Source organism: Sparus aurata, chromosome 6 (genome assembly GCF_900880675.1).
Source record: "Sparus aurata chromosome 6, fSpaAur1.1, whole genome shotgun sequence".
NCBI classification, from domain to species: Eukaryota; Metazoa; Chordata; class Actinopteri; order Spariformes; family Sparidae; genus Sparus; species Sparus aurata.
Window position 1 is genome coordinate 20432109 of NC_044192.1, and position 25328 is coordinate 20457436.

A 25328-nucleotide genomic window follows, 5' to 3' on the forward strand; every position below is an offset into this window, starting at 1 on the left:
ACTGTGGAAAATCCAGTGTTTCTGGAGCTTGACCCAAAGGGAATATACTCCTGGATATATCCTTTAGGTCCAACTTTTTTCCTGGCAGTAATGGCTTCCAAAATGACTACAGTAAATATTAGGAGATTTAAAAAAATAAATAAATACAAAGTATCATTCAAACCTTTGATTACCTATTATTACTTGATTATTAATTACTAATGTGTTCATTGAAATGACTAATTTGTTTGCACACTTTTTATTAATTCCAGTGTAAGAACATGGAGATGGAACAAGAAAGAACTTTCTTGATGGTTACATCTTTATTGATGGTTACATACACCATCATCAGCATATTATGTAAATTATGTGGCCAATTCTGTTTACACATACTAAACTGTCTACTGTTTACCACTTCCCACTCTCATCTCACCCATATACTCACACAAATTTCTACACCTCTTGGTTTGACATAAACATACATAAAGAAATCCACTGAATGAGCATTAGTTTAAAAAAAAAAAAAAAAAAGACTAATGAATTAAAGTATTATCGAGAGATTTAGAGGTAGAAAACCAGATAACCAGTTGTAGTCATTGTTGGCAGGACTCCATGCTACTAATTAGCCCCCTCTTCTGGCAAATATACTAAATTACATAAACAACACCTTAAATTAGTCGTAATGGATTACTTTCTTAGAAGCTTAAGAGCTTTAATTTCATAAATGTAAAATATTTTGTCATGTGGTGCCAAATCATGTTGATTTATGATGTAAATATGTTGGAATTATGTCCACTGTGTGCAGTCAGACAAACCTGTTAGTATTTATTGACATTGTTTCCTTATCCTTCCAATACACTCCGGTCTCTGTGCTGTTCTTTTCTAGCCTGTGTCTTCCTGCGATGAAGTGTGTTCAGTTCATTCTTCTCCTGGGTTACAGCACTGTGTGGGCCAAGTCTGACTTGTGGGTCCAAAAGCTCTTTCATTGTTTACTTTGTGCATACTGTTCCTTTGCATGCATGAGTGAAGAAGCTCTGGCACGTTACTCAGAAAACTGAATGGCAGACCCAGCGTGTGTTCCTGACGGGTTAGGAGGTCAATTAAGACAGACTCTCTGAGGGAACAGCCAATTGGCTCAAAGTATTAAATCTGAGTGTAGCTGAAAACTGAGGGAGCCTGGTCACCCTCTCGTGACTTACGAGCACTCATCAGCTGTGTCTGAACTCATGTTACAGAATACATAGGATATTAAACATTTAATATCCTATGTATTCTGTAGACAGATAACTTTGGATAGAGCCCCTGTCTGTGTCAGTGTCCGGCTTTCTTTAAGTTAAACTAGCTGGTTCAAATTAGTCAGCCCATGGTCTCCAGCTGGTGACTCCATGCTGATCTCTAGTGGCCTACAACTGTAATGACACTACTCATCCAGCCTCAAGCTCTCTCTCAGTTCACTTCAGACTGCATTTTTTAGGTCAAGATGACCGAATAATTGAATAACCAAACACATATTCTTGCTTTGTGAAGTCAGCTAGGATTAAAATTCAGTCTGGCTAGGACGGCGGAAATCAAAAAGGAAAACTGTAATTTAAGGACTGTGAGAGTCATAGCATGCAACTGTGAGTGTGTCACTCTTAATCATCCATTAGAAGATATATGTTATGTTGGAAAAGGAAAAAAGCCACAGTAATAAAAAAACAAAAACACAATAACACTAAATGAGTGTATATGTCATATTTGATGTTATTATTAGTGGTGGAGAAACTATATAGACCTCATAATGTACTTATAACGCACATATCTGGGCCTCTTCAATGTTTCACAATTATATATCATATGATTAGATACAATCAACTATGTATTTATGTGTAAGAAGCATTTTCTGTTGTAGTCAGTCATAGTTTACCAGTTGTTTATATTGGCATATAAACATCAAGCATCAAATTGAAAAGCTCTGTTTATGTTTTGTAAAATCTGAACCTGTTAAGCACCCAAAGCTGTCAAATTGTAATGTAGCAGAGTAAAAAACTACAATATTTCACTCCAAATTGTTGTAGAGTTGTATTATAAAGTAGCATAAAATAGAAATACTTTAGTAAAACACCACTAGTCCCTCAAGTCTCAGAAAACCAAATGTACAGCAAACAGTATCCTTAATTACATTTCACGTCTATAATTACACAATAAACTTCTGCAATAAAAACATTTTGTTCTACACAATGGTCTCACACACTTCTTGTATGTCACTGTGCACACCAATTGACGGCAGCATTCACATTAATGGTGTTGGCTGCCTTTTATGTTCTTAATTGGATTAGCTGCTTCTACTAACCAACAAGTGTCTATTACAAATTACTACCACAGCTGTTGATGCTGATATTTATATTGCAGGTTGCAGTCTGGGCTGGATCTATAAGCGCAGGCAGAGACAGTTTAGATTAAATTGTGTTTAACAAAAAGTCTGTTTTGAAATATATTCAAAATTTAAACATTTAGAAAAGCAATCTCCCAATCCCTTTCAATGTTAATTTATCCATTTATGTTTTGTGTTTATCTTTGTTTGCTTTTTTACTTTTTCCTTCCCTTTTTGGTGTTGTTTATACTGTATCTGACGCAACATTGATTCTTGAGATGTTACTTCTTATATACCTGTGTCACTGAAAATTTCTGTAAGAATAACTCTTACATCAATTATCTAAATCTGAATAAGAGAAGACATATTAAAATGGAATAGATATATAATAAAGCATTTATATTTAAACAGCCCAAAATCACAAAAATCTAATACGTTTTATTAAAATAGGGCTATACTTTTCCTAGAAATATATGATTTATCTATATAGGCTAAAATACATAACTAACTAAATTAATGAGCATAATAATAATCATCATATGGCTGAAAATTATTAATTTGCATGTTGCAACAAATTTAAAAATTGCATTTATTCTCACAGCGGTTACAACTATTACTATTACACAGTAGCCTAAATAAGAAAACTCGGGTTTGACTTGGAGGATATAATGAAAAAGACTAAGAAGAAAGTTACAAAATACTGCTTTTTATTCTGTTTTTTCACATATGCAGTAGAACCTCCCAAGACCTGCAAACACACCTTCGTCTGTAAAACTGGTGGAGTTATACGTGTGCGTTTAGTTACCGGCACCGCCCGGTGTCCACATGAAGCGCTCCTCTGTTTACCTAAACGCCCCTCGACTATTTGTCGTGTCCGGCTGTTGGCTGCTCTGCTCTCCTCCCTGCCTCAGCAACACGCTGCTAACCTGCTGCCAGTCCGTCTGAGCTCCACACTGAGGACACACGCTCTCCTCTGCCTCCAACACTTAGCTGTAGTTAACCTGCTGTGCCGTCAGACCAGCAGGAGGACTTCATATCTACACTTTTACCTGACTCCCACCTGAGCAGCTCGCTCCGCACACCGACACGGCTCCGCTCGGAGGAATGCATGGTAACACCGACACCTGCGTCCGAAAATACGCAAGAAACAGATAACGTCGTGTCGGGATGGACGGCTCCGGTGTTGCCCTTCCTTCGTCAGACCTCAGGTCGTCTGCGGGGTCAGTTTTGCCCGATGACAGCAATCCTGTCGGGAAAGCTGCGGCCCAGCCGCCCGTGAAGAAGCAAGCCGTGAAGAGACACCACCACAAACACAACCTGAAGCACAGGTACGAGTTCCTGGAGACCCTCGGGAAGGGAACCTACGGCAAGGTGAAGAAAGCCAAGGAAAGATCCGGTAGACTGGTAAGGTTTTATATTAATTAACCTCCTGTTATCACCATTTTACTGACCGTTTGAGCCTATTATCACCCTTCTTTAGGCAAAGCGCGCATCTGCAGTCAGTATTAAGGTCTGTGTTTGTGTCCTGTCGGCCACCTGTTGTTTAGACATAGACTGCACACAATCTACCTTTGGCTTTCATCCTTACAGGTTTGTCTACAGGTTTCTTCCTTTAAGCAGGGTTAAGCCAGTTTTCCTGAGTTGTAAACTTATAAAATGGGTTAAGTGTGTGCTGCTGAGATGGTTGTCTGTTGCCAAACCAGCTTAAGTTTGCCTAAGAGGTCATTGTGTTTGCTTTAAAGGGGGTTGCTCATACTTTTCCCCAGTGTTATCTGAACACAAGGCCCTGTCTGTGCATATGATAAGATCACTGGATAAGTTGTGTTTAAAGGTCTTATTATTGGCCTAATAATTATCACCACCTTTATCAGTGGTTTACAAAACCTGTAGACACTCCTCTGTCTGTTAACAGGGTTGGAAAAGTACACAATGTTGGCCTTCTGTGTAAACTTAATTACAATCTTCACATGACACCGATCCCTGCATAGCTGTCCTTGTGTCTGAGGCAAATTCAAGTTATTTGTGGTGTATTTTAAGGTGCACTATGTAGTTTTGAGGAAGGAATTTTAATCAGAGGAAGACCTTCTCTGACTGATTATCATGCCTAAACACAATGCTCTTTGTTTTCATGACAAAACAAAGAGTGAGAAAACAAACCGACTTGAACAGACAACACCGTTTCATACGGTTTTACTTTGTTTATATGTGGCGGACCCTGCCACTTTTCTAGCTGCAAACAGTGTTCCCAGGCCTTTAATTTCTTCTGGGAACAGCTATGGAAAAGAACTTTTTCTGAGTTTGTATTATTACCACATAAAAGTGGTAGTGAATATTAAAATTCCTCTCAAAACGACATAGTTCCCCCTTTTTACAGTAAAACGAAAGGAATCAATGAGAAATCGATACTCCTGTTCTGTCTGAGATCATCCTACTAAATACCGAAACAGAAACATATTCCTGTAAAGCTGTCACCACACTAGACGTTTTACACGGTCACCTCCTACTGTTGAAAGAAAGCGTCAAGGAAAGGCGTTTCACTGGAAAGTGAATGTCACAGAAAGGAGTTTGCTACAGGAAAGTTAGGTAACTTTCTTTTCTGTGCTCCCGATGAGGGGGAAATTGCAACGAGCATTTCAGGTGCATTCCAGAGAAGTTCCCTATGACCTAAGGGGAAATGGGAAGTTTAGACTGAGATAAGCCTCTTAAAGGACCAAACAAATGATAATGTCTTAAGCTGAAAGACAATGGTATTTCTGTGTTTTTATCCTTAGACATCCAAGTTGTTTTAATGGCCACAAATAGATTATGTACCTCTTTATATGGATAATGGATATCAAAAACACCTCGTATTATGCAACAGCACTGCACACTACAGCCGACAAAAGGACCCTAAAGATTAATCTGCAAAAAATAAACACTGCAACCGTCATGAAGTTATTACTTACAGCAGGATTGTTGTATTAGACTGCACCAGTTTGAATTAGGTGTACCCAATAGAGTGAAACTTTGTGTCCTACACTTAATAATTTGCATTTTTCCACATCGTTTGTTTTGTTTCCACAACCTCATCCATCCAACATCTAACCAGGACATGTAAACTATAGGCAAATGATCAAAAAGCAAGCCGAGACTGTAAACGGGTTTTCCACTTTTGCAGGCCGGTGGCTTCAGATATAGTGACTCATCAAAAAACAACAACACAGGAAAACAGATACTTGGCCTAGAAGTGAACTCCCTTTGTAATGTTTATCAAAAATTGTCTTTGTTAGAAGATCACACTTTCTGTGAGTGAATGCACCCAGAAGTCAAGGAAGTAAAATGTGAGGAATTCCCCCCCTGCACCCGCAGTAAACATGCAGTGATACAAGTCCAGCCTTGTCTACACACCCGTCTCTGCTGACACGACTTGTTGTTTCTGCTGCACTGTAGTTTTTATAGAAAATGAGACTGCTGTCTGAGATTTTATCCCTGCGGGCAGCTTTCTAATCTCCATGCCTTAAACCCACATGTCAAAACACTGATTAGCCCAAAAATACGTTTCGAATTCTCACCAAACAAGGACGGCTTAAAACGGCAGTTAGCGTTGAATGGAAACAGGAGAAACAATTGTTTGCTTCATTGTTATCTACCTGCCTTAGCTTTGACAACATAATGGGAGAGACACCATACAAAGGATGGTCTCATCTTGCGTGCGATGTGGCACTACAGCTGTTCCCATTGTCTAAAAGCGTATGTTTGATTGCATAACCCATTTAGGTAATTGGGGGGTTCCAGCATGTAGCCATATAGGGGTGACCTCACACTTGATGCATGACATGTATGGAGGTTGCACTGGCTATTCATAAATCTATTACTGTGTTTGTTTTGAATGAAGCGACAAGCTTCAGTTTCAGACTAGAGATTTATTTAATTATGGTTGTTTTTATGGTCGAACCATTAAAGCTTGAGAAATGTCTTTGATTCGTTAAGGCTTGAGTAAACTTTAATTCAGTGTCTAGGAGAGAAATACAGGTTGAAGGATTTATTAGCTATCAGCCTACTCCAAACTATGTTATTATGTCAGATTAAGAAAATCCACTGGCCATCCTTTAAAGGTGGCAGGGCTACAACTGACAACTATCTTCAATATCGAATCTTTTGATCTGTAGAATGTCAGAAAATACAAATTCACACACATATTTATAACATTTGCTCACACAAAGGCAGAGATAAGCAGCAAATCCTGACAAATAAGAGGCTAGAACTAAAACATGTTTGGCACTTTTGTGAGTGACAAGTCAAAATAGAACGGCACCCAGTAGAGCGCATACCTCCACCAAGGTCCACCAGTCCCCTTTTGTACCCATAGAAACCAGCCACCTAAAAACACCTGGTATTTTTCATCAAGAGCCATGTGTTACACCCAAAGAGAAGTTAAGGGAAAACACCCTGTATTGCCACGTTAAAGAAAATGAGGAAGCGTTTCTGGAACTGTACCTTTTATCTAGATCTGCACCACAAGTTAACGGAGTCTATTCTGGGTTGAGACCAATCCTCCATCCAAGTTTTGTCGAAATCCGTTCTGTAGTTTTTGTGTTATCCTGCTAACAAACCAACCAGCTGACACTGTGGCTTCAAAACCTTAACAAAACTTCCATACATAAGTTTTAGGCAAATTATATTTTAAAAGATATATATATTAAACTTGGCTAGTAATATATATATATATATAGAAGTGTGAAACCAACATAACCATTGTTGTTTTGTTATTTAGGTTAATGTAAACAACGTACATTCATAATTTGAGGTATAATGGTGTTATTTTATTGAAACATAATGTAACAGGTCAGATGTTTACCCCTTTACATATCATCTCTTGATATGTTCACTCCAACAGGTCATATTTTAGCAAGCTAATGCTGGCGTGGTCAGTTGGTTCAGTTAGCTATGCAACAGTTGCACCTAAAGGTGTTTCTGGGAACTCTGTGTTAAATATCATAGATTATAACCTTGGTGCCTTGTGCGTGAAAAGACCTGACCGTGACGAAGACCGCACACACACTGAAAACCGCACATTAGTGTGAACCCATCATGAGTGTGAGTTCAACCCGTCTGACAGCTATGCAAACAACCGCAGGAAACCTCAGTTCCCAGAATGAGGAAAAAGCTCTGTGTGGTGTGAATACAGTGCCGACCTGGAGATGAATCCAGGCCAGACAGTGACTCATGACAGGAGACAGTTGAGTGTTGAAAACTGATATGACAAGTTGCTGCTTTACTCATTTCCCCTTGTCTGTAGCCTTGGGGGTTACAAAGGATAAGAAACAAGGACACCCCTCCACCAGGGGCCATCTGGTGCCTCTCAACAGCCTTCAAAGTTGGGGTAGACTGATGACGCACTCAGTGCACAGAGGAATCCCAGGCATCTTTGCCTCAAATACACAAAGAACACATAAAGACATGTGTATGCACTTGTCAGAAGCTTTAAAATGTTAGGCCTATGAATACAGACATCGACAGATGTAAACATCCTTATTCGAAGAGTTTCACAGACATAACAGCAGACAATAGATCAGTTTGCAGCAGACAATACTTGACCCAGCGTCCCCTCTGCCTTGTTACAAAACAACATAGCAGAGTTTTCAGTTCACTGCCCATTGTTGTTTTCACAAGAGGACAACCTTCAGATGGAAGCCAATTCTTAATAAATAACAGCTTATTTGTGAACGTTTTTTTTACCTTGTTTTTTTCTAATTAGAAGGGCCTAATTCAGCATATTAACATACCGACCACTTTTGAAAAAGCAATGCAGCTGTATTGGTGTTCTCTTTGTCAATAAAGTGAGATTATGTAATGTTTGGAATAGGAAACACATTTTTCTTCTTGAAGATGCAAACGAAACCTGAATCTGAATTTACAAGCAACGAAACACACCCAGCACACTTTTAAACACACTGAGGGAACATACTTCACTCGTACCATGTCTGGTATGACGAGTAGCTTATGGTGGCGGATGTTAGTTAATGTTGGGAAACTATGGAAAATAAATATTGTGTAACTGACATTAGTCCATTTACTGACTTAATGACTCATCTTCATTTGTGTTCCTGATTTAATATTTATTGTTATCCAGCAGTTTGGCCACAAGAGCAGCTGTTTGTTGAGAGTTAGTCTCCAGTCTGTGGTATTTAGGGGAATCTATTGCCATAAATTCAATATTTGTATTTCGTTATCAATATTATGCTTTCATTAGTGTATAATCAGCTGAAAGGAAAAGCCATTGTGTTTTCCTTACCTTAGAACGAGCCTTTTATATCTTCAAAGGAGCATGGATCTTTTAGGAAAAATCTGGACACAGCATTGTGAAAGTACTAGAATTTTAGTGTGCATACTCGAGACTTCCTCAGGCCGAGTAGCTAACTGACCCCCTAAAAAAAAAAAGTATGCACTGTTTTATAGCATATTGTAAACTTATGAGATTATCATGTGACATTATTACATCGGCCACAATGTCAAATTGTCAAAGTCCGACATGGTTCCTAGGGGCTTACTTCCACCTAATCTGCCAAGAACAGACAAACTAACCACTGGCTCTGAAGATGGCCTTTCAGGCCTATAACAGCCATAGTTATTCCCTCAATTTTGCACTTGGTGAGACAAGGTGTATTCAGTCAGTTGCAATCTAAATCTCTCACAGTAGTCCTTTGAAAGTAAATATCTGACTTGGTTAACCAGTTAACGTTTGAGCTGTGTCATTTTATTGATTAGTGCCTTTAACTTTTTTGATACTGCCGAATTTTTTTCTCCAAAAGTCATATATATCCTTTTTCTTTTTTTCTTTTTTTTAAGGTTGCCATAAAGTCGATCAGAAAGGAGAAGATCAAGGATGAGCAAGATCTGGTTCACATTCGCAGAGAAATTGAGATCATGTCCACACTCTGCCACCCACACATCATCACTATATATGAAGGTACGGCATTCAAAGATGTTGGAATTGTACTTTTTCTGTGTGTGTCGACTGAATCTCTGAGCAGCACGCGGTGTGAAACGTGGTACCATCGGTAAAGACGTCTCAATCAGTCTCTGTTTGAGATTCACAGTTTGGTCACGCAAGTCTTTGTGCTGAAGAGAGATGCTAGGTTACATAAGCCTTGATACCCTGTCAGCAGTGCAGGATAATGTGCTGAGCCTCGTGTCGTTCAATGCCCCTCACGCCTGATGAGCTGGTCATCATACAGAGTCTGTCCACCTCAGTGCATGTTTGTTTGTGGCGCAGTCACCAATGGGGCGCCGAGTATCCTAATCAGTGTTAACTAGGAGTTATACATGAAGACAGAAATCAGTTTTAAACACAGGCACATTCTTAATTAAAAAGCTACATCCATGTTGGTGATTTAGAAGGCTCTACACAGTCCATACTAAAGTTCTTCATAATATGTGGAGTATCTGTTTCATTTTCATGAGTTTGATCTAAAACCTTCAAATAAAAAGGGTCTCTAATGTTTTCTGATCTTTCAGTTTTCGAAAACAAGGACAAAATTGTGATTGTGATGGAGTATGCCAGCCGAGGGGACCTGTACGACTACATCTGTGACAAGAGGAACATCTCTGAACGGGAGGCCAGGCACTTCTTCAGACAAATTGTATCAGCCGTGCACTACTGCCATCAGGTGAGACAGTCTTTCTCAATCTAATGCTTTCATACCGAACTAGGAGAACTTGTGCATTCATAAGTCTTGCATAAAAACTAAAATAATAACTTGCTGGTAGCATATTTAAACCCACATAATACATGGCTGCTACATTAAAGCCAACAGCGCACTGCTTCTCTCAGACTTCTCTAGTGTTCCGCTAGTTGTTCTTTTCCAGGACACTGGCACCCCCAAAGTTACATAATGGGCATTATTCACCGTCAGCCTGCTGTTCAGAACAGGGAGGCTGAGAGAACGGTGGTGGGGCAACTGAACAGTTGGGTCTGTAGAGAGCTAGTGTCGGGGCTAAAGGCCAGCACACAGCACAGTCCCAGCACACACACGCATGGCCTCACACTCTAATGAGGGTGTGATGGAACAGAAGGGCGCGCACACACACACACACACACACACACACTCGATTGTTCATGTGCTCCATAGCTGTGTGATTATGAACATTTACAACACTATATTTTAGTGTAGCTGTCCAGCACTTGGCATTTATACATGTTTGCTGGACTATATTTACAGAGTGAACTGCCCTGTCATACTCTGTGTTAACCATCTGTTTTATGTCATTGCTGATGTCTTGTTAAATATTTGATTTTCCATGGTGAAAGCAGGACAAGGCCATCTAAACTATTAATGTTTGGCACAGCATGCAAACGTGTCTTTGCATCTTAATAAATTCTACACAACACAACCTACAAAGATTCAGTCAGTCGCTATACGTACTGTCCATATGTAACAAGTAGTTGACCTGCATTTTTGAATGGAAAACAAATTTCAAACTCTGCTGGAGTCAAAGTTTTGCCCCCCTACAGAGAGGAGGACAATGAAGCATTGCTGACATACCAGAAAAAAATCTTCACTTGGAAGAAGAATGTGTTTCTGACCCAGTAAAAACTAATCCTTTTATGTAATATAGACAACCTCCAGTAAACCGGTGTATTGGCCTAGATAAGGAAATTATTACTGTGGAAGCTGATATCTTTTTTTCTTTCTCTCAGAATGGAATAGTACACCGGGACCTGAAACTGGAGAATATTTTACTAGACGGCAACGGCAATGTGAAGGTAAAAAACGAAGGGCACGTAGAACATGAAAATTAGTATCAACACGCCTGTTCATTAGTATTTATTGTAAAAATGGTTACAAATATAATTCCCACGATGAGGTGGTTATCACTGGAATATTAAATGACAGAGTTCATGACTTCTTGCGATAGATCTTGTGATGAGATGATTCACTCTGAAATCTTTAGAACATGCTATGAGTAACTGATGAGGGGATAGTGATGCATATGGAAATCTTTGAGGTTTACAGTAATCTGTAGTGACACATCTGACGTGGCTCAGCATGATGTCTACTTCTTGTTCTTGCAGATCGCAGACTTCGGCCTGTCGAACCTCTACCAACGTGGCGAGTATCTTCAGACCTTTTGCGGAAGCCCTCTGTACGCTTCCCCAGAGATCGTCAACGGTCGGCCATATCGTGGGCCAGAGGTGGACACCTGGTCTCTTGGCGTGCTGTTATACACTATGGTTCATGGCACCATGCCATTTGATGGACACAACCACAAGACACTGGTCCAACAGATAAGCACTGGCAACTACCGAAAACCCACTAACCCCTCTGGTGAGTTTTTTACCTTTTCTTTGAACACTCTCAAACATTAGTTTGGTGTTTATACTTTGTTTTTAATAAATGGATTTTCTTTTGTCTCTCAGATGCATGTGGGCTCATCCGTTGGATGCTGATGGTAAATCCTGAGCGCAGAGCCACTATAGAGGAGATTGCGGTTCACTGGTGGCTCAACTGGGGCTACCAGCAGCCATTACTGGCTGAGACAAAGAGCAGTGCAGTTGAGCAGACAGCTTCACCAGCCTCTCCATCAACAGCACAACCTGCTGGGCTGGCTAGCGTTGCTAGCTGGCTGCGCCGCACCTCCCGGCCTCTACTGGAGAATGGCTCCAAGATGCGCTGCCTGCTCCGCTCACAGGGTGGTGGGGGGGATGTCGTTCGGCAGCGCTCTCTACGAAGGTCAAGAAAGGAAAACAATGTCTCCCAGACCGTTCATGAAGTGAGCACAGATGGTCGCCCCTCTAAAGGTATATTGAAGAGACGCAACAGTGCAAAGCAGAAGGCCACGAGTGAATCCACTGCTGTAGCTTCAGTGGAGCCACTGAACATTTTGGGTTTGTCTACACCAGCCAATGCCCCTTCAGCCGCATTGCTACCTCGTAAAGGTATTTTAAAGAAGCCTGCAGAGCAAGAATCAGGGTACTACTCCTCCTCTCCTGAACACAGTGACTCTGGCTGGGTACCACAAACTAAACAAGAGTGTCCTTCAGCACCAACCTATAGGAAAGGCATCTTGAAACGCAATGGAAAGTTCTCCTCAGGTGGGTTTCAGGAGTTTGGTTCTCTGGACCAGCTAGCGGCCTCTTTACCCCGCACTAGGTCGAGACCAAACGGGGCCATCAGCGAGGACAGCATTCTGTCTTCAGAGTCCTTCGACCAGCTTGATCTACCAGAGCGTGTTGGACCTCCAACACAAATGGATAAACCAGCTAAGGCCAGCATGAGAGGATGCGTGTCTGCTGACAACCTGCTGGACATCCAGGAGGACGGGATGCTCGGGGATGGGTCGCTGAGGCCCTGGAACTGCTACAAGTCAGGAGTGGCCGACAGTGCCTTCTCCATCACAGACTGTGATAATGTAACTGAGGCCTACAAACAGGCCATGGTTATAAGAGGCTCTGCAGCAAGTTGAGGACTCTTCTTCTCATTCAGTTTTTAAATGACCGTGATCTACTGAAGATATTAAAGCCAAAGTGCATTGTGGGACATGACCAGCAAACTGTGGTGAGGATCATGTTGGCTAACTTTACGAAATGTCACCGTACCAAAAAGGGAGGAGGCTTCTTGTTAAACATCAGATTGTATTTTTGATGGTGAATGATACTAGACAGCTTGTAGTTTGTAATTTGAAGGCAAAAATTAACCAGATGGCACAGTATTTTACAGAAATTATGAATAATAGTGCTACAGTTACACATGTTATCAGGAGGAAGAAGAGAGCTGCTGCTGGTCAACCAGGAGCTCTAATTTCCAACATGAGTTTTCTATCAGGACTATAGTGCAAAAACATCTAAATAAGGGTCTTCAGTGTCAAAAGCAAACCAGCAGTTTACACAGTTACAATAGGACTGTTGTTTGAATATTGCATGAGCCACAAAGTCGGTTTCTTTTATTGTCTGCATGAGAAAATCTTTATGACTTAATGGCTCTGAATTCTAGCTGTGTAATGACTGATCATCTGTCTACCTTATGTGTATCTAAAATAACAGTGATAACGCACAGGTTTTATATTAGAACAGATCCTTCTTATCAGTTACTACAGCTTTCACTCTTTAGGATGTGGGGGAAATTGCATTTCATGGATACCAAAGAGCAAATTTGCGAAAAATGTTGGACATTTTTATTTTTTATTTAAAGCTCTAGTGAAAAGTGTTTATAACAGGGATTAAAAATGTTTTTGTATTGTTTTCTCTTGAATTGACTTTCGAATAATTACTTGAATAATAATCATGACTCACATCAAGCCTAACCAGTAGAACCTGCTTTTGCATACAATGATACCAGTACGCAGGTGGCCATTCCCACTTTGTACAGCATGCAGGTGGTAGTTTCACACAAAGGTGGAGTTCATCAAGGCACGCTACTTGTTTTTTTGAACATCACAAGAGAGAACAGTGACGTGTCTGTCTGAGAGTGAACTATGAGCCCCATGTCGCGCTCTCTTATTGTGTTACCTTTCAACTGAATTTTGACGATCAGTCATAGAGCTCAGGTGTGATGAACTTTGCATTTTAATTGCCTGGGGTGGACAGTATTTCACAAAGCCGGATTACAAGTTAAGCCTTCTTACTTTTAACTGTTGCATCTTGGTTGCTCCAACAGAATACTAAATTTATATTCTATGTTTAATAACAAGAATTATGCATGCTAATGATTGATTACATTTGAGATATTGCCATCTTGATAACTTCCTAATCCTGCTTTATGAAATACCTCCTGGTGCTCAGAGACGGTTACAGCAGTGTGTTCGTCTCTATGAAATTTCATGCTGCACACTGGAGTTGCTTAATTGGATTGGCATTCTTGGCATTAAATTAGAACATGAAGCCGGTGCCTGGAATAGCACTTTATCAGGCCATCGAAACTTGATAACCACACAATTTATTATTCAGCTATCGCGCAAGTATTCAGTTCCTGTAACAAAAGTTGCACAAAGCAGTAGTACCCCAACCCATGCTGTTGTTCAGAAACTGGAATGTGGAAAATGTTTTTTGTTTGTTTGTTTGTTTTTTGGCACATAATGAGGCTCATCAGGAATAAAAATGTTCCAAAGGTCTTAAAAATGGTATGTTTCATATTTTGTACAATATATTGTGCATTTAGGCATTTCATCACTGTTTTTCACTTTCTTGTCCCAGAAGTTGCAGGTATGCAGACTATATGATTTATTTTCTTCTTTACCCTTGTTTGCCAAAGTTACTGGCTTATCTTTTATGTGACTGTGTGATCTGCCATGTGACCGGGATGAGGAAATCAATAAAACTATGAAGAACTCAAGTGGAGGCTCATGTTTTTACTGACCTACATACAAAATGTTTTATGTCGTAGTTTAACAGTGTTGATCTGTATCACAAGGAAATTCAGTAGTGTGTTGAAACCATGAAGAACAAACTATTCAAACCCATCAGAGCTGTCTGGATATAAAGCGAATATTAAATGTTTAATTAATCCAGAAAAATGCAAAAATATTAATGAATATATGTTTAGAAGATATTCAAAATGTGCAAACATTGCGATTGGAATACAGTGCAGTTCAACTGATAATATCAAAAACAAGGTAATATGACCCTTAATTTGATTAAGGGCACAACAACAATTACATTCTATCTTATTAAGCTGCTTTTGCAACTGCAAAATACAAAAATAAGCAGAAATGGGATGGACAATTAAAGGTACACTATGTAGTTTTGGAGAAACTAAAAGTCGGAATTTTAATACTTACAATATCACTGAGGTAATAATACAAACTCAAAAATATTTATTTTCCCAGTTCCCAATTGAATAAACATGCTGTACTCAGGAAAATAAGGTCCCAGAACTGTTTGAAGCTAGAAGGTTGGCAGGGTCCACCACATATAAACAAGGTAAACATTATTAAAAAGGGTTGTCCTCTAAGGGCAGTTTGTTTAGTCAGTCATGAAAACAAAGAACGCCTTTATTGAGTTTTTTTTCCGACATAAAAAAAATCTTTCAAAGAAGATCTTTCTCCTCTGATTAAGATTCCTTCCCCAGCATTACATAATGCACCTTTAACATTTTAAACTGCAGTAACTCTACACATATTGCAGAGAGATCTCCAAAACAAACAACATAAAAAGAACAATTAAGATTAAGGAGAAATTACGTTAGGACACATTTCACCTGGTATTTAGGCCTTTTGTTCTGTCTCACAGCTGTAAGGGTACATTTCATTCTTGCCATTCATAGCAGGGAGGGGTGTTTTAGCTTGATGTCACTGGTGTTCGTTCAGCATCCTGAATGTCAGCAGGGGTGTAGCTGATCTCTGAGCTGTGAGCTCCTGATCTGCAAACACTAGCCTGGAAACATGAGGGCAGGCTGAGCTTCAACACACTCATTAGCTGGTCATAGCAGAGGAGGACAGATCTCTGTTCAGGGTCGGATTAAGAGAGAAACAACTAGAGGTTCATCAGTGGGTCATGGGCAGATTTTTTCTATGAATCATGACCGAAACTACAGCACATGTGTGTTTTGCTCTTCCAAACATGCATTTAAAAGTTTGTTTGTTCTTTTTCTCAGACTGTTTGTTCAGCGTGCCAGTGAGTGTTGACAACAGGGCAAAGTCAAAAGCGATATCATCTGAAAATGAAAGTTAAACATTACCCTTACCAGATCAATGGACAAAAGGTCAGCCAAAAACTTCATAACCGAATCAGTGGTGACAGCAGCGTCCACTAACTTCAGCCTCTGCATGGCAATGCTCACACAGGCACACACAACAGTCGAGGGCTGGAACACTAAAAACTTGCATTCTGAGGATAGGAGAGGAAGATTACTCTAAAATACAAAAGAATCACAACCAGTATTTGTTTATTTGATGACCACGTGTAACTCACAGACTCACTTCCTCTATAGGTGGAAAAGGCTCAGTCTAAGGTAACGAAAACATCACGATTCTTACACAATATGGGTTTTTGTGAGCCAATGCCAGTAACCAGTAATTACCTGCTTCTTATGGTCGATAATAGATCATTTTAATCGGCTCTATTTATCAGCTATAATTTCACAGATGACGATAAATGGCTGATAAACTTTATATTCAAACAATTAAAAGGTCCCATACATATCGTGCATCCATAATTAATATTAGATTCAACTGCTTCCCCTACATTCTGCACACTGGACCTTTCAGTACTTGCAGACCATTGCAGAAGTGAGAAAGTCAATAATGGCTGGATGAAGACAATCAGATGGATGGCACCATTGTGGACACACCCTGATGAACAATAGCAAGCACTCAGAAGCAGACACTTTCCAAAACCTGATAATCTGATACTATACCCTAATTGCTTCAGGCAGCCAATAGCTGAGACAAAGAGTCAGCTATTCTCTTCCTGCTCAGACACTTTTCTGAATGGGATACGATGTCGGGACACTGGAGTTATCAGAATTTTATGGGCTGTAATGACATAGTCTAAAACAGCACTAACTGACTCCCTGTATCCCTGTGACCTGCTGCCTCGGGCAGCATCACAGAGATTCGTGGGAAATCAGCCAGCTGAATGGTCGGACGTGGGTCTTTCACAGCGGACAATACAGGATTACACAAACTCAGCTCTCTGTCTCCGAAATGAACTGCTGACACATCGTAATCAAAGTTATGGCTGCTTTGTGTCCATTGTTCACTGTTTAGAAAGTCATTTAACAGCTACACTTAATGCTCCCTGACAAAAGAATATCACTGATTCAATCACGAGAGAGATAAAATAGCTGCTTTTATTGCACTGGAATGAAAAAGGTGCATTAAATACTTATAATTTAATACATGAGTATGTGGTCAGATGTGTCTCTCTGAATATTTTTTTTTATCAACTCCTGGTGCATATGGTCCTTTGGTGTATCACATTTGGAGAAAAAACCTCTCATGTGTTGGTAACTCAGTTATGTAACTCACCAGTGGCTGCCAGAGCAACGTAGGAGTGAACATGCCTGCGCATGTTTGGAAGGTGGTGGGGCCGAACAAAGGGGAGAGTGTGAAGAATTGGCTCCAGGTAGTCGGAGGGTACCACAGAGGCCAGACACCAGTCTAACCTGGACACCACTGCCAGCTCCCACTGCTGCAACACACATATTCCTATAAACCAATCCATCAAAATGCCGTGGCATGAAAACCTCCACATGACACAGACATTATCTGTTATGTGGATATTTCACGGCATGTCTGGCATTTTTTTCTCTTTTGCTTGTTAATCCTTAAAAAAGTCTACCATCTCAGGGAACATCTCTGGTCAGTGGTTGCTTGTAACAACTTACACTTAAAGTGACGTGAGTTTTACATTTAGGTATAATCCAATGTTTTGGGCTTCCAGGTCTAATTGACAGGCTTCTTCAACATTTGCCAAGGCTTTAAATTATAGATCATCAATGAGTGTGTATTGTATACATTAGCTTTTTGTGGGGAGATTTATTTGTGTGTGAATCTGTACTTCTGTTCTCCTAAATACAGTGTGTTGTTTATACAAAAACAAAGAGTTACCAGGATGTCTGAGACTGAAATTGAGTTGTCTGTGTAGACACAGAGCTTGCTGGCAGTCAGATGGATGGTCTCTCTCATTTTGGAGGCCAGGAACATGCAAACAGCTCCTAAAATCTGCAGTTTGGACTTCTCAATGGGGAAACGGCTCAGGTAACAGTCCAGGTAGTGCACCGCCTGTGGAAATACCTCCTCCTCACATTTCTGCTCCTCACACACCTGTAAAACACCCACCTGTTGTATTAAACCAACTCATGTGAAGTATAGTTAGTTTTGGACATTAGTTGATTTGCAATACCTGAAACATCCACACAGCCAGTATATTCCGCATGTAAGGCTGGACGTCTGTCTGGACTCCGTCGAAGTACCAGGGGAGGGCCGGGGAGGTCTTTTCCATGGCCGTTAGACGGTTCAGTGCTCTGGGGTCACCGGTCACGGCGGGGTCGGTGGCCGCCCGGACAGCCACACCAAACCCCGTATCGCCGCCAGTTGTGTCTCTGAATCGACTTTGAGGCTGTCCATCTTCACAGAGAGCCATATTATAACAGCATTCAATATGGTGTCGAGAAATCACTCAGGATATCAATGAACCCTTGGGCTTGCTGTTAGCAGCTGCGCCGTTATTTTAGCTAACGTTAGCTAGCTGCTAACCGCCCTGAAGCTAACGGTTCACGAACTACCTCGTTCCGAAGCAAATCAACGAGACTCAGCTGAGCTCCAGGTGTACCTTTTAAAGAAAATTTGACAATTTAAATCAAGCTCTGAAAAAAAAAAAAATTAAATTTGTCAAGAATATCAAACCTAATGAGACAGGGTCCGGCTTCTCTGGCCTGCTTATCGAGTGGTCATGAAGGCCAGAGTCAGTTAATGTTGACTAAACTAAAATCCGAACACTCCTCATTAAGTTACATTTGACAAAGGATATGTTTTCAATACAACTAGGCAGTTTGTTGTTAAAAGAAAAATCAATATAACGATAAGGCATTGTTTTATTTATTATGTTACAATTCGACTTAATTTTTTGAGGGTAAATTTCAAATTTTTTGTTCGTTTGACTTCCCTTTATTTCCTTCTTTAGGTATCAACTATTTGGAAAATATTTGTTTGTGTTTATAATGATGAATGAGTGTATATGTTTAGTGATACAACACTGACAGAAATCACACTTGACACATCAGAAATGTTGGGGAACTTCGGATATCGTCTTGTATTTCCTGTTTGAAGATACAAAGACATGTAGCTAAAGTGAATTATTTGAAAATGATGACCTGAGTGGTGTCCAAAGGTGTTTTTCATTAAAATATCATCACAATATAGTCTGTTATAGGTCTGTCATGTGAGTTGAAAGTATTGAATGCATTGGTGACTTCAGACACAACCTATGCTGTGACTTCAATCATGCCATGCTGACTGGTTTGAACATATCCAATTCAGTCCCTGCTGTTTCTTTCTCCATCCATATTGTGCAAAACTTAACAGATGTGAACAGAAAATGGAGACAACACCTGATGCGTGACAACATTTTTAGGATTCAGTTTGTTTTTAATCCAAATTGTTGCTTCAAAACAACAAAGTTGCTTTTAATCAAATGTACACAAACGCCAGTCTTTGTATTCCAAGTGATCACTGCACCGAAACTGCAGGACAACAGCTCAGAAATGCATGATACAAAACCACAACACCTAACATCAGTACTGACATGCATCTTCAAATGTGCAAACTCATCCAAGCAGGGGACAGAATTTGCCCGCAGAGAGACACCCATGTTTTGAAACTGTCCTTTAATAGAGCAGGACAAATAAAGAAGTTAGATTTCACAATGTTTTCTTCATGATGAAGAAACAATGAATCATTTGTATCAGAGAAAGAGGATGTGTTAGACCATGCACTGAAACCTCAGTCCATTTCAACTGTCACGGGGAGCCCAATTTCAATATCCCTCGACTCCGAGTTTTGCAGTTCTCTGCGAATCTCTGCAGAGATCTGAGGGTGTGTTTGTATCTTCAGCAGCTCCAGCAGTGACGTCTTCTGTTCAGAGGCCAGGTCAGCCTTGTAGCGCTGGGCCAGGGTGAGTAAACTCTGATGCCACAGCACAGGAAGCACACGTTTTTCACTGCGGAAAGACAGGAAGTGAGCCACCAAGGCATCTAGGACACGGAAAGGCAGGGCGTACTTCTTGTCGAGCAAAAGCCTCAGGAAAATGCTGTTGGCGCCGTTGTACTCCATCTCTGCCAACTTAAGCATTGCAGCGCTGAAAGACAAGGAAGATTGTGCACGTTACACAACCTGACATGTTATGCAACCTTGACCTTTAATTTTCCAACACAATACAAAGCTTTCAGGGATAACTGGCTGATTCTTCTATCTAACGATAGGAGCGGACATCTGTCTGCTGGTGTGTGGCAGGGAAAGGAAACCTTACCTGGAGTGGAGCACAGGGATCGAGCACTTTGTTAGTATGCTTCCGATGATGATGGCTTCCCTGAGAGTACACGTCCCAGATTCACACAGAGGGATCAGTATACCTGTGAGACAGAGGAGGGCACCACATATTATGAGAGTACTCCAGCAGAGGCCATGGTAAACTTGACTGTAAGCCCCAGTAAACAGATTAAACTGGGTAAAAAAAGGGACTAATAAACCCCAAGAAACACTGAATCTCACATTTCTAATGATACAAGTCATCAGCATCTTCCAGCTGTGTACACATAATACGTGACCATCCGTAGATATTCCCAGGTTTACGACTCAAGAGAATGCACACCATCGGAGAAGTCAATCTGTCTGCATGATAAGCAGAGTTGACCGTGTTAGAGGCCAATCAGCGAGACACATCACTAGGAACAAGTTGCCAGCCTAACCTTTGTCTGCCTATGGTATGTTGAGGGGAAGTACCCCTCCTGCACAGCACGTTGGATTTTGTCACGATTTTTAGAAGTTGAAATATGTTAAATTTTTTAGCACAAGGTGTGGAGCTGCACTGCTTTTCTTATTAATTCCCTGTTGAGAACCAATAGGGAATTGAGGTTTGGTAAGGTTTTAGTGAATGGAGAAAGAGACAAATCATTGTTTTGATCCTGCTTGCATTGTGACAAGAATCACACATATGAAGTCAATTTAAAAGATATTTTTTCTAGTCAAAACAAGTTAGTTTGTCATAAAATTAATGAATGATAAGACTGCATATACGTAATAATAAAGACTACACAGCCACAGACTACACCTCGTCTCATTGAATGGTAATCAAAACCCAAACATCTGATTTTTGTCTTGGAGAATTATCTTTTAAACTGGCATATGTGTAGTTCATGGCGCAATTCATGAGGGATCGAATGATTATTTGGCTCTCTCCGTTCACTACCATACAAAGATTTCTGAAGCATTTTCTCATCGGGTCCACTGGAAGGGGCGTGACTTTGGTACTCTATGGTGGCTGGATGTACCCGCAGCCCGGCTCTACAGGCACAACAGGCTGCTTTGTCCAGAACAGATTTTTCAAAGGTGTTTTTAAAGCGGCTGTGCCTGTAGTGACACCCACTTGTCTGATCAGGACCATAGAGTTTAAAAATATACTATGCATTGACCACATAACTGTATAAATTAAATCTGAGTTTTAATAATCTGATGATTTTGATGTTAAACATCCATATTTGCTCAGTTTTAAGGTAGTTCTGAACTTCAATTTTCCTGTCACACTTGGGAGGCCACTTAGTAGTCAGAAAATGGTAATAACAGGAACTCAAATATGAAATTACCATTGAAAGATTGGCAGACTGCCCCTTTAAAATAAACCTTTAAAAGGCACTTAATCATTAATCTATTGTGCTTACCCTGATTCAATAACACATAGTTGAGACAGCTCGTTATGGTTCAATTTTGAATTCAGCAAAACATTTGTTTTTAACAGATGTTGGCAGAAATCATCTTGTACACTGCTTATTACACTTAATAACTGCCCATGGTAGATTTAAGTGTTGTAACTTTGCTTTCCTGTTTGTCAACAAGATAAACTGGATTTCTTTTGTATAAAGATATTTTGATATAACATTATTTCAGAGCCTTCGGGTGCATTGATCACATGGAAAACACACCACATTAACCATCACTTCATCAATTAAATATGTAATTTCTAGAAGAATATCAAATTAACTTCAGTAATGGAAGAATGAATTGAATACTAATCACTTGTGGTCAATGAGCGCTCTCATTCTCACTGTATGTGGGCTATGGTGCGGTGTATTTATGAGCAACACTGCCACCTTGTGGTGTTGTCTCGTACTGGTGGTTTTCTAAATATGGGTCACATGATGTTTGGGAGAAAAATAGTCCCATTCAATCTGGGATAGTGTGTGATCACACACGATTGATGGGATTAAAAGGAAAAAATCCTCAACAATGATTGGCCAAGAGGAATTCTTGATATATGAAGGATGTTTTGACCCAATTAAATTTCAGTGTGTTAATTAATACTGTGCTTCCTGAGCCAAAAGTGTTATTTACCCTGTGGACGCCACCTAATCCTCCATCAGTGTCCTCAGGGTAACATGCCTAAATTTAGTGCTCAAATTAGACACGTGACACGTCCCAGAAAGCTTGTGTTTTGTTCTTTGCAACAAGCTGTCAAATCCTATCGTTCAATCACTTCACCCACTTCACCCACTTCTTATTTTAAAGGGCCATTTGTGACTTGAGCTCATCCAAGCATTCACAGGGCATTTCATAAAACAATAACTAGTGATGCCCAAGTAATATTAGGAACTATTGTACGTGAACACCTTCTTGTTTGACTGTTGATATGATATGAAATGTATAACACTATATCTTGGAGCTCATGCTGTTGTCATCCAGTAACACGTTTTATCCAACCAACACTTTAAAAGCTAAAGATATTCAGTTAATTATGATGTAAGAAGAACAGCAAATTCACACAAAAGATTTGGAGTATTATGCTTGAAAAACGACTTAATCGATCAATCAATTTTTAAAATAGTCTAATCGTTAAAGCCCTAATGTGGATCTAGTATTATTACTCTGCAAAAGAAACTTTAAAAAGCTTAAGAAATGGTCTTTATGCCTCACCTTTGAACCATGCTCCTGGTTTGAACAAGGCTTTCTTCAGAGCACTGTAGAGATGAAAGTTGAGTTTCTTGTACTCTGCGATATCATCCCGTACTCGGGGCAGCAGCACCAAGTTGTAAAAGCGCTGAGCCATTCGCTCTTTGAGATTGGATGAGAAGATTCTATGACAACAGTATGGAAGAAAATGCGTCAGTGCACCACAGTGGAATGTGTGAAGTACATATGAAAACTCTCTCTGTACCACCTGGGGACTCACCTTGTTGCCTGGTACATGGCAGCTGCAGTCCAGCTCTCAGGCTCAGTCAAATAGAGAACCTGCTCCCAGTTTGCAAGAGCTGGGATTATTTTAAAAGCCTTTGGCAATTTACCACTGCGATATTTTGTCAGAACCTGAAGCAAAAGAACAGAAATAATCATCATTCAACGGCTCTTAGAGATCTTCATATTCTTCACATTTCCTGCCAGGCACTACATGGACACCTGCTTTAGATTAGAAGAACACTTCTTTAATAAGAGCTCCTTAAGAGGCAGATTGTGTGTTTCCTGAAAAACTTATTATATTGGTACACAAACACTAATACTGTGCGTCATGCAGACGCAGACCTTACTTTATTTTAAAAAATGCAGTAAGGCCATTAGAATATCTCATGCTATATTGTCTTAACCCTTTACTCCACTTTAAAGCCGCTGCAATTCATCATTTTTCTTCACAGTTTTTGCTTTTTAATGACCTGTCTGTATATACTGTGGGTTGGGATCTTGTGCACTCAGTTTAAGAAAACGGATGTTACTCACCTTATTGACACCTTTGTACACTTCTACTACCCTCGGGTCGAGCTGGGGCATTGGGCACCCCGACACCTCTGACATCACTGTTCCAACCTCAGTCTGCTTCTCCGTAATCTTCTCCATGATAATGTCAGCGAGGGTCCGTCTACGAAGACCACAAAGAAATAACTTAGCTGAGCATTTCAAGGAGAATTACAACTCACTGTGCGTGTCATTAAGGTTCAATGTCTACAGCTAGTTTTTAAGATAGAATGAGCAGTATATTGTATCTTGCCTCATTGGAGGGTTTTTATTCATGAACATTTCCATGGCCTTCTCATCTTCAGCGTCGACGACGATTTCAGTATCACACATAGCATCGCCGTCACCAGCACCTGCTGCTCCCAGCGCAGGCCACTCCTCATCCGAGTCTGCATCCTGAGTGCCAGACCCTGAAATGTGATAACAAGTTTAACAAAAAAGGTCTGTACTGTTTAAGATATTCTGTTAGAAGTAAAGTGATGTTCCTTGATTGAGACAATCAACTGAAGAACCCTAACCCAAAATAAGTTAATCCCCAACTATTCTCAGAATCGATTAATCATTTTGGCCATTTTTCAAGAAAAACTGTCTGGTTTCAGATTCTTAAATGTAATGATTTGCTGCTTTTTTTGTAATCTGTGACAGTAAGTGACACGTGACAGTCTTTAAGCTTCAGACTGTCAGTAAAAATGATAATTTTCAGTGAGAACAGTGTCAATGACATTTACCATGTAAAACTTCAAATTACTCAAAGTGGTGTGAACTTTCCGAGTAATTAAAGGTGCACTAGCTAGTTTTGGGGGATACATTTTAATCAGAAGAGCAAACTGACCTTAAAAGGACCACAGAAATTTTACACTTTTTACTTTGTTAATATGTGGTGGATCCTGCCACCTTTCTAGCTTCACACAGTCTTCTGGGTTTTATTTAGTTTGGGAAAAAATAAACGTTGTTTTAATTTCTTCGCCCCTTTAAATTCTAAATAAACGTGCTAATATGGACACTTGTTTGTAGTCAAGGCTGCTGTGATCAGCTCTGCCACACCAGACTCCATTCAAAAATGTGTAAATTTAAGTAGAGGATAATTTATAGATGTAAAAGATTACCGAGAACAGTGACTGGTGTTTTCTTCTTCTCTGGTGCCAGGCCATGCTCAGCCTGGAGCTCCTCTTGTTGAATCCTGGCCTGTTGTAAGATCTTCCGCGATAGTCGCTCGTCCACGTACTTGTCCTCGTCTTCTGGCCGGCTGTCTCTGGTCTTCACCCGGCCTCGGGCTCGCACCGTGTCCGCCTGCATGATCTGGTCAGCCAGCGCTACCGCTCCTCCGCTCTTCTCTCCTCCTTCGCCTCTGGACTTCTTAACTTTCGGCATCAGTATACTTTGAAAGAAAATGTCGCTATAATTCTATTGTTTTTTTGTTGGGATGTGCTACCTAAAGTCTCAAATTAACAAGAAACTGTAAACAGTTGCTTGTTCAACACGTGCAGACGTCCATACCAGGAGGAAGTGACGTTTCACAGCTACGTCTTTAAACTAGCTAGCAAAGTTAGCATTAAACGGCTTTATATTCGACAAAATTAAA

At 40.2% G+C, this 25328-nt stretch overlaps 3 protein-coding genes across 5 annotated transcripts; 1 reads left to right on the top strand and 2 right to left on the bottom strand.

The window, feature by feature from the left end:
* Positions 1 to 3163: 3163 nt before the first annotated feature.
* Positions 3164 to 14643, top strand: nuak2 (NUAK family, SNF1-like kinase, 2). Its single transcript, XM_030419364.1, has 6 exons — positions 3164 to 3736; positions 9161 to 9281; positions 9830 to 9981; positions 11013 to 11078; positions 11388 to 11640; positions 11733 to 14643. Exons 1-6 carry the CDS (start codon positions 3500 to 3502, stop codon positions 12776 to 12778), a joined length of 1875 nt encoding a protein of 624 aa, XP_030275224.1. The 5' UTR covers positions 3164 to 3499; the 3' UTR covers positions 12779 to 14643.
* Position 14644: 1 nt separating this feature from the next.
* Positions 14645 to 18748, bottom strand: ccnd3 (cyclin D3). Of its 3 annotated transcripts, none has more exons than XM_030419390.1 (5): positions 18156 to 18745; positions 17861 to 18076; positions 17279 to 17441; positions 15994 to 16136; positions 14645 to 15683 (listed from the first exon to the last, which is right to left on the bottom strand). In XM_030419390.1, exons 1-5 carry the CDS (start codon positions 18393 to 18395, stop codon positions 15588 to 15590), a joined length of 858 nt encoding a protein of 285 aa, XP_030275250.1. In that variant the 5' UTR covers positions 18396 to 18745; the 3' UTR covers positions 14645 to 15587. The 3 variants fall into 3 exon arrangements, with proteins under 3 accessions (XP_030275250.1, XP_030275249.1, XP_030275251.1); XM_030419389.1 differs by having other exon boundaries at positions 14645 to 15752; XM_030419391.1 differs by lacking the exons at positions 14645 to 15683; positions 15994 to 16136 and adding an exon at positions 16149 to 16600 and having other exon boundaries at positions 18156 to 18748.
* Positions 18749 to 19378: 630 nt separating this feature from the next.
* Positions 19379 to 25280, bottom strand: bysl (bystin-like). The gene is made up of 7 exons (XM_030419373.1): positions 24853 to 25280; positions 24000 to 24156; positions 23732 to 23870; positions 23193 to 23326; positions 22937 to 23097; positions 20280 to 20382; positions 19379 to 20108 (listed from the first exon to the last, which is right to left on the bottom strand). Exons 1-7 carry the CDS (start codon positions 25115 to 25117, stop codon positions 19754 to 19756), a joined length of 1314 nt encoding a protein of 437 aa, XP_030275233.1. The 5' UTR covers positions 25118 to 25280; the 3' UTR covers positions 19379 to 19753.
* Between the last annotated feature and the right edge of the window lie 48 nt (positions 25281 to 25328).

Coding starts and splice junctions, on each gene's coding strand:
- bysl (XM_030419373.1), bottom strand. CDS start 25,117: ATGCCGAAAGTTAAGAAGTCCAGAGGCGAAGGAGGAGAGAAGAGCGGA. Junction 23,098..23,192: donor GCCATGTACCAGGCAACAAG/GTGAGTCCCCAG, acceptor CTGTTGTCATAG/AATCTTCTCATCCAATCTCA. Junction 20,109..20,279: donor ATCCCTGTGCTCCACTCCAG/GTAAGGTTTCCT, acceptor CTTGTCTTTCAG/CGCTGCAATGCTTAAGTTGG.
- ccnd3 (XM_030419389.1), bottom strand. CDS start 18,395: ATGGCTCTCTGTGAAGATGGACAGCCTCAAAGTCGATTCAGAGACACA. Junction 18,077..18,155: donor TGGCTGTGTGGATGTTTCAG/GTATTGCAAATC, acceptor GGTGTTTTACAG/GTGTGTGAGGAGCAGAAATG. Junction 16,137..17,278: donor CGTTGCTCTGGCAGCCACTG/GTGAGTTACATA, acceptor TCCTATCCTCAG/AATGCAAGTTTTTAGTGTTC.
- nuak2 (XM_030419364.1), top strand. CDS start 3,500: ATGGACGGCTCCGGTGTTGCCCTTCCTTCGTCAGACCTCAGGTCGTCT. Junction 9,282..9,829: donor CATCATCACTATATATGAAG/GTACGGCATTCA, acceptor CTGATCTTTCAG/TTTTCGAAAACAAGGACAAA. Junction 9,982..11,012: donor CCGTGCACTACTGCCATCAG/GTGAGACAGTCT, acceptor TCTTTCTCTCAG/AATGGAATAGTACACCGGGA.